Source organism: Symphalangus syndactylus, chromosome 11 (assembly GCF_028878055.3).
Source record: "Symphalangus syndactylus isolate Jambi chromosome 11, NHGRI_mSymSyn1-v2.1_pri, whole genome shotgun sequence".
Lineage (NCBI taxonomy): Eukaryota > Metazoa > Chordata > Mammalia > Primates > Hylobatidae > Symphalangus > Symphalangus syndactylus.
The window spans coordinates 25,609,044-25,621,617 of NC_072433.2; the positions used below are offsets into that span (position 1 = coordinate 25,609,044).

Here is a 12,574-nt window from a genome sequence, read left to right on the forward strand (position 1 = left end):
TGAGGCGGGCGGATCGCCTGAGGTCAGGAGTTCCAGACCAGCCTGGCCAGCATGGTGAAACCCCGTCTCTAATAAAGATACAAAAATTAACCGGGCGTGGTGGCAGGCGCCTGTAATCCCAGCTACTCGGGAAGCTGAGGCAGGAGAATTGCTTGAACCCAGGAGACGGAGGTTGCGGTGAGCCGAGATCGCGCCATTGCACTCCAGCCTGGGCAACAGAGCGAGACTCTGTCTCAAAAAAAAAAAAAAAAAAAAAAAAAAAGTCCTCAAAACTTTGTATAATGTAAGTTTTCAAATATACCTAAAGTACAGAGTCCCCATATACCTACCATCTTGCCTCAACAACTTCTGATCATCTTTTTTCTTGAGTGTTATTTGAACTACCTTTACTGAAAGAAAGTGAAAACTATAAAGAAGTGTTGACAGCAGAGAAGCTATCAAATTTCCTTAAACCTTTCATGTGCAATAAAAAATAAGTAAAATTTAGATTAAACTTTCTATATCTTCCCCAAAGATATCTTTTATGTAAAGGACAAGATTAAAACTTTATTATTCGGCCAGGCGTGGTGGCTCATGCCTGTAATCCCAGCATTATGGGAGGCCAAGCCGGGGGGATTATCTGAGGTTGGCAGTTTGAGACCAGCCTGACTAACATGGAGAAACCCCGCCTCTACTAAAAATACAAAATTAGCCAGGTGTGGTGACGCATGCCTGTAAGCCCAGCTACTCGGGAGGCTGAGGCAGGAGAATCGCTTGAACCCAGAAGGCAGAGGTTGCGGTGTGCCGAGATCCCACCATTGCACCCCAGCCTGGGCAACAAGAGTGAAACACTGCCTCAAAAAAAAAAAAAAAACTTTAGTATTCAATATGATCTCACAAATGACAAGATGTGAAATACAAATTTCAGACCTTGTTTGTTCTAAAATGTTCACAAATAAAAAAAACTTATGTCTATTATTTTTGTGAGTTTCTGCCAATTATTAAAAATGCAGATTAACACCGGGCGCGGTGGCTCACGCCTGTAATCCCAGCACTTTGGGAGGCTGAGGTGGGCGGATCACGAGGTCAGGAGATCGAGACCATCCTGGCTAACACGGTGAAACCCCGTCTCTACTAAAAATACAAAAAATTAGCCGGGCGTGGTGGCAGGCGCCTGTAGTCCCAGCTACTTGGGAGGCTGAGGCAGGAGAATGGCATGAACCCGGGAGGCGGAGCTTGCAGTGAGCCGAGATTGTGCCACTGCACTCCAGCCTGGGCAACAGAGCGAGACTCTGTCTCAAAAAAAAAAAAAAAAACACAAATGGCCCAGTGGCCCAGACCCTTCAGGAATGAAGGTTTGGGTCACTCCACCAGGTAAAAAAAAAAAAAAAAAAAAAAATGCAGATTAAAAATTAAAAATGATTAAAAATGTAGTCTTAAAATCATGAACAAATTATCTAGCTTCTTTTCATCATGAATAAACTGAAAAGTTCATAGAAATGACACTTAACATCAGACTGACAGATACAAGCAACGTGATCAAACATTAAAATTTTTAAAACAATTTCAAGCTCTTAAATTACTAGATAATAAATGGATTTTTCTAGCGTCATATAGTTAATTAGAAAATATTTTTAAAATGTTAAAGCACCTACTCAAAAGCATAAGATCAGTTTACTTCCTATTTATGTGCGCCACTAACTCACCCACCATCTTGCTGTTAACACTACACGATCAAAGGGAGAAATGACTTTTGTAAATCAGACATATCATGCTAACTTTTATTTTCTGTTAATTTGTTAAGCCAGTTTTTTTAACCACACACAACAAATCCTATAGCCTTCACAATGCTATTTTTAAAAGTGAATATTTTTCCTATCCTAATCTAGTACCTTAAAGAATTTGAAGAGCTTTCGAATGTCATTTTTTAAAGTTTTTATTATGGAAATTTAAGAACATATATAAAGAACAGAGAATATTATCGTGAACCCCCACATACCCATCATCTAGCTTCAACAATTTCTGAATGTCATTTTTTTCTAAATGCCATTTTTAACAATTTTTACTGAAAGATTTTTTAAAGCAATACTGAAAAATATTTACATTTAAGTACAACTCACAAATAGTCCATTAAAGTGTTCTAGTCAGTGATTACCTTGATGAGAAAAAAATGCTTTTAGAAACATTTTTACATTTAATACAAATCAACTTATTGAAAAAGTTTTAGGAGAAAAGAATTAACCTGAATATGATCCAATTTCAGAGGTCAAATAATCCTACCTATTTTCTAATTAAACAGCAAAGCTGATGAAAATTAATAAATACAAAATTAACACAAAATGTTAAGACACTGAAAAACATATTTTAAAATGCAAAATTCTCACCTGCTGCTGTAACATAAGACATTCTGAAACTGTACATTATGTAGGAAAATGACGGGCTGGGCGCGATGGCTCAGGCCTGTAATCCCAGTACTTTGGGAGGCCGAGGCGGGCGGATCACCAAGTCAGGAGATAGAGACCATCCTGGCTAACACGGTGAAACCCCGTCTCTACTAAAAATACAAAAAATTAGCCGGATGCGGTGGTGGGCGCCTGTAGTCCCAGCTACTCAGGAGGCTGAGGCAGGAGAATGGCATGAACCCAGGAGGCAGAGGTTGCAGTGAGCCGAGATTGCGCCACTGCACTCCAGCCTGGGAGACAGAGCAAGACTCCATCTCAAAAAAAAAGAAAAAAGAAAAAAGAAAATGAAGCCTTCAGGTTACTTCTCTGGTATACCGGTGATGTTCAGGCTTTCATAGACTTGTAGTTCCTTTTTAAACATTTTTTTTTTTTGAGACGGAGTTTCGCTCTTGTTGCCCATGCTGGAGTGCAATGGCGCGATCTAAGCTCACTGCAACCTCCGCCTCCCAGGTTCAAGTGATTCTCCTGCCTCAGCCTCCCGAGTAGCTGGGATTACAACAGGCATGCGCCACCACACCCAGCTATTTTGTATTTTTAGTAGAGGCGGGGTTTCTCCATGTTGGTCAGGCTGGTCTCAAACCCCTGACCTCATGATCCGCCTGCCTCAGTGACCCAAAGTGCTGGGATTACAGGTGTTAAGCCACTGTGCCCAGCATTTTTTTTTTTTTTTTTTTTTTTTTTTTTTTGAGAGAGAGTTTTACTCTGTCCCCCAGGCTGGAGTGCAATGGTACCATCTCAGCTCACTGCAACCTCCACCTCCCAGGTTCAAGAAGCCATTCTGCCTCAGCCTCCCAAGCAGCTAGGATTACAGGCGCCCGCCACCATATCCAGCTATTTTGTATTTTTAGTAAAGATGGGGTTTCACCATGTTGGCCAGGCTGGTCTCGAACTCCCGACCTCAGGTGATCCACCCGCTTCGGCCTCCCAAAGTGCTGGGATTATAGGTGTGAGCCACCGCGCCCAGCCTCACACATGCATATTAACTAATATTAACTAGAACTGTCCCAAAGATTAAATTTCAGCTGTCGGTAAACTAGCAATTCATAGGCTATGTTACTTAAATCTTAGAGCTCCAATTGCCAACAGATGAAAGTCATACAATATAATTACGTAAACATTACTAGAAATGCCAAAATAGATGCAGACCCACATTATGTTTGAGTTTAAATGATAGCTCTTAAAAAAGCTTGCTCCTGCTTGTGACTCTCCTAAGCCTCCCTGAACAAACTCACTCCTCTTAAATTCCACTGTTACTTGAACCTCATATGGCATGCCTGGGCAAATTTGATGACTTGGATTTTGTTTTAGAAGCCAGGCCTACTGCCAAGTCTGCTGTGTCTACTTCCCTGACCCACCAGGACAGCTTTAGACAACACCTTCCTTATTTATGTTACTGCTGTGAGCAAACTACTGCTTACTATCAAATGAGGCTCAACCTACTCAGGTTTCCTATCTTTTAAGAGTAATGTGACTGCCTTCACTATATTATGGCTTCTTCAACCTCACCTCTTATGTAAAACAAAACATTACCATACTGAATTATCTACTACTCAACTAGCAATAATGAGAGGGAAATCAGTGATACAACTCATTAACTTCTCTTAAAAGGTCCCCATTTTATATATCACTATTTATGACTTTGTCTGAAGAAAAAGTACTACTACATTTTCTCACCAAAAATGTCCTTACGATTCCATTTCATTTAAAAAATAAATATAGAGCAAACCTCAAAAGCAGAATTTGGACTATGCCTTCAATAAAAACAAATACAACTTTAGGCAAAGTTTACTGGTTGCCAAAGAAAGGCAAGTCATCATTATAAGTTGATTCTACAGCTTACTCTAAATTATTATCTTGAACGCTTAAGATACAGGCCTTAACCCCCACAACTTCTTGGCTATGTATATAATACCCAAGTTTTAACTTTTATAACACAATAAAACTACTACAGTATTACTTCTACTAATAGTTAAGAATATATGCCAAAGTATCCTTTCTGGATTGGCAAATAGGAGCACCTAAGAAAGTACAGGAATAGCTCTTGCAATGATGAATGTTTTTAACAAAAACATGACATTGAAATTTTTCCTCGATTTTTCCCCATACTTGCTGAAACACATTTTTTCACTAATCTAGACTACAAAATTCTGCCAGTTACCCCTAGAAGCATCCTTCAACATCAGGAAATGTGTCAAAGAAACAGAGTAGTATTCTTCCAAATGAAATGTTAAAATATTTATCATCAACTCAGTCGTCTAATACATATTCTCACTACATTCAACTCTACAGAAAACATTGACCTAAGGTATGAAAATAAAGCTACTAAGGAGCATCCAAACCCTCCTTTACAGTACCTAATGGGCTGTACAAACACACCATAAAATTTCTACAAGAAACCAGGCAACTTCCTCCTTTTCATACTGATTTAAATACCCAATTATATACTTAAATGTTCGGCAAATCAACCAACTTTCACACTGTACTAAGAACTTAATTCAAGAAAGTGGAAAAATATAATTAAAAGTGTATTACTTTCAGTATTTGATAAAATATAAGAGGTAAGTAACATTTAAAAGACTAGAATTAAACAGATAAAAATGTCTTAAGACCAAATATTCTAACTCATGTAAGGTTTAAATTGCTGAATCTCTCATCTGCCCTAATCTCTTTTTTTCTTCTTTTTAAACTGCTACTGTTTGTAAATGCCCTACTATCTCTCAATGTTTTAATTTAGCACGTGGAGAAGGGTCTAGGAAAGAGAAGGAAGTAAAAAGTAGCCTACTCGTGTGTGTGTGTGTGTGTGTGTGTGTGTGTGTTTGAAGAAATGTTGTGGGGGGGGGGGGTGTGTTGAAAAAAATTTTAGTTACCACCACTTAAATAGGACCAGGACTGTGCTAAGTGCTTTAAATACATTATCTCATTTACACAAGATAAAACAAAAACCTTGACTAAAAATGATCAATAAAAACTGAAAAGTGAGAAAATAAAATTATCTAAGAGACAGTAAATTGGATCAGATCTCCAAGCACTAAACAAAGTAAAAACATTGTAGATTAAATTCTAAGACAATTTCTAGGAAAAGTTCCTCAACTTGACATATGAAAAAGTTGGGTATTAAAGGAATATCTGAAAAAAATTACACATATCTTATCACCGAGTAAACTTCTTACAAAAATATATATTGTATCTAAGATATTTCTCCCTTTGAAAAAGCAGTAGTAGATAAGATACTACACATAGTATATAGCACATTCCTTCCAGTAACTCTCATTCAGGACTAGAAAGTCAATATTTAGTAATGAACCCTGAGAATGAAACTCTGAATTTGCAAAGGACAGATTATTATTATAACATCAAACTTAGAGATATACAATCACTACACTAAAATAGAGTACCAGAGGCTGCCCTTTATAATGGCAATCAATGTTAATGGAATACATTAAACATGTACCTATTTTAAATTTCCTATTTACTACTGAGGTACATCATCTATTTAGAGTTAGATATTAAGTAAAAGAATGTTAAGAAAAAGTTTAGTTCATTTTTAACTGCAGAAATCAGAGATAGCACTGTCATCTTAAATTTAAAAAAAAAAACAAGGTAGGCTGGTCTGATGGTAGTGAGTTATCATAATGTATTAACATTAGCATCACTAAAGTTGGTATACAACCCCCCACTGCTAAATGTGACTGTCTAAAAAAATAAATAAATAAGAAAGCTAAAGACTCTAGGGTCTTAAATTTTCTTTAATGGAAAAAAATCTCAAAATACCCCACAAAGAGTAGTCTTAAAAAGTCTGTCATCAGTCACAAATGTATACAACATACAACATTATCAAGCGTTATCAAGTCCATCTCACATCATCTAATTTGCACTTTAACAAGCCTGCTTAGGACATTCACTAAATTCAGCCCTTGGCTTGTCCTCACTCTCTATCCACTCACCTCACTATTTTTCAAAAATCTTCTCACTGTATGGAAATTTAGTTGTGATACAAGTACTCCCAAACCTTTAGAGATGTAAAACCACTGCAGCCCCAAATTACCAAGATCTAATTTATGGAACTCATCAATAAAAGCCAAAGAACTGAAACAATTCTCATCAATTTCCTCTACCACGAAAAAGCAGTGAGCAATGATTAAAAACTTAGGTGTTATTTATTCACTTATTTAACAAAATATTGGGGCTATGTGCAGTGGCTCACACCTGTAATCCTAGCATTTTGGGAGGCCAACGCAGGAGAGCCCAGGAGTTCCAGACTAGCCTGGGCAACATAGTGAGACCTCCATCTCTATTTAAAAATATATATATTGGGCAGGGTGCGGTGGCCCATGCCTGTAATCCCACCACTTTGGGAGGCTGAGGCAGGAGGATCCCTTGAGGTCAGGAGTTCGAGACCAGCCTGGCCAACATGGTGAAACTCCGTCTCTACTAAAAACACAAAAGGTAGCCAGCTGTGGCAGCGCACGACTGTAGTCCCAACCACTCAGGAGGCAGAGGCGAGAGAATCGCTTGAACCCCAGAGGTCGAGGCTGCAGTGAGCTGAAATCACGCCACTGCACTCCAGCCCGGGTGACAGGGTGAGACCCTACCTCAAAAAAGAAAAAAATATATAAAATATATAATAAACATTATATATAATATATAAAATATATATACCTTATTATATATAAAATATATATTATTACATGACACATATATAATTATATGCATTATATATATAATATTGTATGTGTATATAATATATATAAATTATATATGAAATCTACATTATATATGTAAATATATTATATATTATATATGTATTATATATAATTATATATAATTATATATAATACATATATATTATATAATTATATATAATACATATATAATATATACTATATATTATATATATAGTGCCTACTATGTAAAGGCACTGTGCTAGGCACTGATAATATAACTGAAAAAGATACAGACACTATCCTCGACCTCAAGGAACTTCTATTCCAGTGAGGAAGAGAATCCAAAAATAAGTTCGGCAAACACACTGACATAACCCAGCAAGGATCTGAATTCTACCAACAATTTTATTCTTATTTTCCACTTTACTGCATATATTATCCTAAAATCATTTCAGTGAATCCACTTTGTTCCTTCAAACTACATACTCATAATTATGCTTCGTAAAATGAAAACTTACTTTGTGAACAAATAATTCTGAAAACTTTGCTGTGAATATGTAACACATCCTCAACAGAATTTCAAAATTAATTGCTATGTGTTCATAGCAGCACTATTCACAATAGCCAAAAGGTAGAAAAAGCCCAAATGTCCATCAATTGGTGAACAAATTGTGTTCCTTTATACACACACACACACACACACACACACACACACGATGGAATATTATTCAGCCATAGAAAGGAATGAGGTAGTCCGATACAAAACGTCACATATTATATTATCCTGTTTATATAAAATATCAAAAAGAGGTACCATAGAGACATATCCCAGACTGGTGGCTGCAAGGGGTTGGGAGGAGGGAAGGGAAAATATGGGGTAACTGTTTAAGGAGTTTTCTTTTGGATGAAGAAAATGTTTTAGAAGTAGACAGAAGCAGTAGCTGCACAACACTGAATGCACTCAATTGTTCACTTTAAGAAGGTTTGTTTTTTCATATGTATTTTGCCTTAATATTAAAAAAAAAACTTTAAAAAAATTACCGGCTTAAAATATTTTAAAGTGGACTTTTTGTGACAAATAAAACTGCTGATGTTTACCTTTTGAAATTTCAGTTATAAATCAAGTTACAGATAACTCCTTTTAGACCTATTTTAATATCAAAATGGCTTTTGTGTATGGTAAAGATCATTAAAAATTTTTTCATAGCTTTGAAATGTTATTCAGTATTTTGGTTGTATATACAACTCCTACTTATGTAGTCACACAATTCCTTTATTATTCATATGTTTGGTTAACACCCTTATCGATCATATATTTGTATATATGCTCTAATCAAGTTTGTGCCCAATAAAATTCGCTGACATCATCAACTGTTTATCTCTTCTACAATAAAAATACTCATTCAAACAAGCTGTTTTTCTTTCAAGTCCCGATAATCTAGGTACAATTCAATGCTACACTCTCCACAAATGCCACTTTTCCTGTTACTTCCTCTACTATAAAATGCATCACCATTCACAGACTTCCTAGTAATACAGTTATTACTTGGACTATGTGTCTCCTCCAACTATTTCCCAAACTCCTTGAGAAGCCTCAGTCCTCTGCATCATCATAACACTACAAGGTCCGTAAGAGTGGTTCGACGTAATAGGTGCTCAAATTATGTTAATGGAATTGAAAATAAACGAAGCCAACACATAACTATTATAAATTATGTACTACAGTGAAAAAGACATCTAGCATATGAAGACTAAAAGGACCGATAAAATAAGTACCGCCTAGAGAATCCTCATGCCTCACGTTCAGGTATGTTTTTCAATGCAACTCTACAGAACAGTCTATTGAACATCAAATATGAACATTAACAAATTCACCTCACACCAGGCAAGAAAAAATAGGGATTACTCTTATCCATTTCCTTTTTGAAGTTCGTATGCATATGTAATAGGGAAACTGAACTTAATGAACCACAGTATTCCAAACCAGGTCACAAAAGAGCTCTAAGTCCCCAGTCATCCTGTTTCTATTTCCTGATTGGTCTGACTTGCAAGCATGATGGTGCCCAGCTTTCCCAATTCAAGATTTCCTTTAAAATATCTTCCAACGAGAGGTTTTTTTTTAAATAAAAATCGACTTCTAGAACTTTCTAGGAAAATTATGAAAAAAGCAAGCCACTATTTAAAAAAAAAAATCTTCCGGAACACTTTATTCAAGTAAGGAAATCCAGTTTCCAGAAAAGTTCCGTTACAGTTACACTTCGAATTAATTGTGGGTCATAAACTTGCACGAGTGGACGTTAACTCGAAAGCATTACTCTTCTAGCAAAGTGGACTTAAAGAAACATGTGCGTGATTTTTAGAGGGGCCCTACCGTTGAAAAATAAGCATCTTTCAAACGAAAATTTCAAGAAGCGACCTAGAATAGGTGAAAAACCCAGTGCGCTAACAATTCACAGGGACAACATTTTCCTTGCAACACACGCTGGCAAAGCAGCGACAACCAGACGCCACTTGGGCAGCAGCCCGGATCCCGGGCCTCCAAACCCCGATCGTCCCGGAGTCGAGTTCCCCACTAGTTTGCTTCCAGCCAAGCCCGCCACCACTTCCACGTCGCAGCGACCCACACGCCTCCTCAGCGATTTAAATCCATTTTTAACTCACCACACACATACGCGCGCGCACACACATAGGGTTATCGGTCTCCGGTCATCCAAGGGAACAGGGAGGGGGCGAGAGATCCTGCGAGCGAGAAGCGGGGTCGCTCCACGGTCCCGCCTGGCCTGGCACCCACCTGCAGGCCGCGAGCCCGGGGGCGGCGGCGCCGGCGCCCCGTCCTCGCCAAAGACGAGTTTGAAGTCGAGCTCGTCGTGGGCGCCACAGTTTGCAGTAGTCATCGGCGTGGCCCAGGGTGCTGCGGCTCCTCCTTAGGCGGCGGCGGCGGCAGCGGCAAGCGGCGGCAGCAGCTCCTCAACGCCGCTTCATGCCGGGCCGCGCGGGCCAAGAGGTCGCGACTCCACGGCAAACTTTCTGGGCGGAGCCCGCGACGCCAAGGGTTCCGTTCCGAACTAGAAAGCTGGCCGCGCGCCGAGCAGCACCGCCACCGGTGCCTAAGCCTCCACTGTCGCCTTAGCCAATGTTCCCCGCCCCCCGCACAGTCTCCGCCACAGCCGCCGCGGGCGCGCTCTCGCGCCCTGCCGCGCGCCCGGCCACGCCCCCTACGCGCGCCCACTCTGCCTGGCTGCCGATTGGCCACTAACGCGGCGAACGGGCGCCGGGCCCCGCCCCCTCACAGGCCTATCGCGTAACTCGGTCTCCGCAAGAAGGAAGTCACGTGAACACGCAGCCACCCCCCCCCCACCCACACCCACCCCCCCACCCCCCCACCCCCCCACCCCCCACTAGCCACCCCCATAGAGCCCAGCTACCTCTCGGGAGTTGTAGTTTGGCCTGTATTCCCCCGGCGATTCCTTCTAAACTAGACGGGAGAAGGCCGATAGCCTCACTAATTGGATAGGGGACCACCAACGGCCAATGGAGAAGACCCTTTTCCTCATTGGGCGGGGCTCATGTCGAGGAAGGGGTGCCGAAGCACTGAGGTTCTGGGTTTGGTGATGTGGGGGCGCATCGTGTTACTCCTGATGGCTGGCTTTAGGGAAGGCATCAGGGCCCCGCAGGGTTACCTGGACGCCGCCCACATCCTCATCCCCCCACCTCAACTTTAATGGCTGAGTCTCCAGAGGGCGGGGACCGGACCGAGGGTCCAGCCAGGTTGGGGTGGAACCGAAGGAGACAGGTAGCGCGACAAGTCCGGACTCTGAGCTCGCGGTCGCCGCAGCCCCACCCTCTGCAGGGCGGAGCCTGCGCCCCGGTGGCTGCGCCTTTGTCCCCACTAGCGGGTCCCCGCAACTGCTCCCTTGACAGAGTGCGCGTTTGAGGCCTCCGCGAAGCCCAGTGGGCAGGACCTGTCCCTTGCTGGAAGTTGAGTAGATCGAGCGGGAAAGCCCGTTGTGAGCTCGTGCCAATCACAGCTGTGCTCTCTGCATCCTGGTGCATATCCATGAAAGCGGGAGGGATGGAGCCGCCCAAATTGGGTGGCTGGCAGTGGAGAGGAAGTGACACTGCCTAAAGAACCGTTTTCGTGATCTGCCCCTCCCGAGCAAGCTAGCCTTCCTGAGATGGCCCAAGACACCTCCTCCTGGGGTCTGGGGTGAAGGCCGTCCTTGGGGACTGGGAGCCTGGCTTGTTTACCTAAGGCTCCGCTGAGGCGCAAGGTGGACAGGGAGGTGAAAGAAGTAGGGTGACCGCCTCCCCTAGCTCCGTGCCCCGGGCACAGGGCCCACAGGGCATAGCATCCCTAGATGCGCGTTGCTGGAGGAACCCAGGGCGCTGTCAGAGGCTTGGGTGCAGGTACGCCCAAACAATGCTGCCCTCTCAGAGGCTACAATAGGTTGTTTAAAAAGAAAAAAAAAAGAGAGAGAAAAGAAAAAAAGAAATGCCGCTCTCACAAGGCCTACAGCACATTCCACACCGCCCACAAAGGCCAGTGGGAAGAGAGGGTAAAGGAAAGCTCTTTGCAGAGGTCTGGACCGACACTTGAGCTACCAGGGAGCCCTAGAGGGAGCCAAATTAGACCTTGGGTCAGGAAGACAGGGAATGTCCAGAGCATCCAAGATGTTCATCTTGTATTGGTTCATTTCTGCCCAGTGTTTTGTACTGGTACTTGTGCTGTTCTTGGGGATTCAGAGATAAATTAAGTCTCCTTTCAGGGGTAGGGGAGAGGGGACCAGCAAATCTATAATTACTGTACAAAGAGATGAGGGTTGTGCCAGGAGCTTAGAGACAGTTCATAAGCCTGCTAGCTGCAGGGCCTTGACAAGGGCTAGTAGGAACTGGAGTGACAGGCAAGAAGTGAGCAAGTTTCATTCCAGGTAGAGAACAGATTTCCAAAAAGACTTGATAACCAGAAAGTACCTGCAGTGGGCAGAAGCCTAAGGTGGGGCCGAATGAGTGGGCAGAATGCTGCAGGCCACTGCAAAGTGTCTGGACTTTATCCTGACGGCAGTAGGGAGCAGTGGAAGGACTTAGAGCAGGGGATTTACATGGTCAGAATTCTGGATGGATCACTAGATTCAACCAGGACAGGGGTGAATGAAGTTAGAGGGAGAAGATAACATGGTCAAGGAGAGGGAACAACTGGCATTAGATGGGTGGACTATCCTTCCCAATAACCTGTCCTGCCTGCAAATCTCCAACCTTGAAGGCCTGAGTGTGGAACTTGGGGCCCAAATGCCACATCAGCTCTGGAGCCCTCTGCCTCAGGGAGGTTGCTGGCCCACCTATTTGTACCACATGTAACAGGATCCTGATACAGTATAAGGTCCCAGAGGCTTGGCCAGCTCATCTGAAGTCCCTCCAGACATGACTTCACCTAAACCACGGGATCAGCCATAGTCAACACCAGACGGCAGG

General features: G+C 42.1%; 1 protein-coding gene across 8 annotated transcripts in view; it reads right to left on the reverse strand.

Annotated features, from left to right (window-relative positions):
• The window catches only part of NFATC3 (nuclear factor of activated T cells 3), a 150,152-nt gene extending 139,820 nt beyond the window's left edge, over positions 1–10,332 (reverse strand). For 4 of the 8 annotated variants that reach the window (XM_055299223.2, XM_055299224.2, XM_055299226.2 and 1 more), the window contains exon 1: positions 9,897–10,280. In XM_055299223.2, coding sequence (XP_055155198.1) covers positions 9,897–9,999 — 103 coding nt within the window. In that variant the 5' untranslated portion in view covers positions 10,000–10,280. Of the gene's footprint in view, positions 1–2,363; positions 2,458–9,896 lie in introns of those variants that run through there. The other 4 variants (XM_055299221.2, XM_055299225.2, XM_055299219.2 and 1 more) reach the window with 3 other exon arrangements.
• Between the last annotated feature and the right edge of the window lie 2,242 nt (positions 10,333–12,574).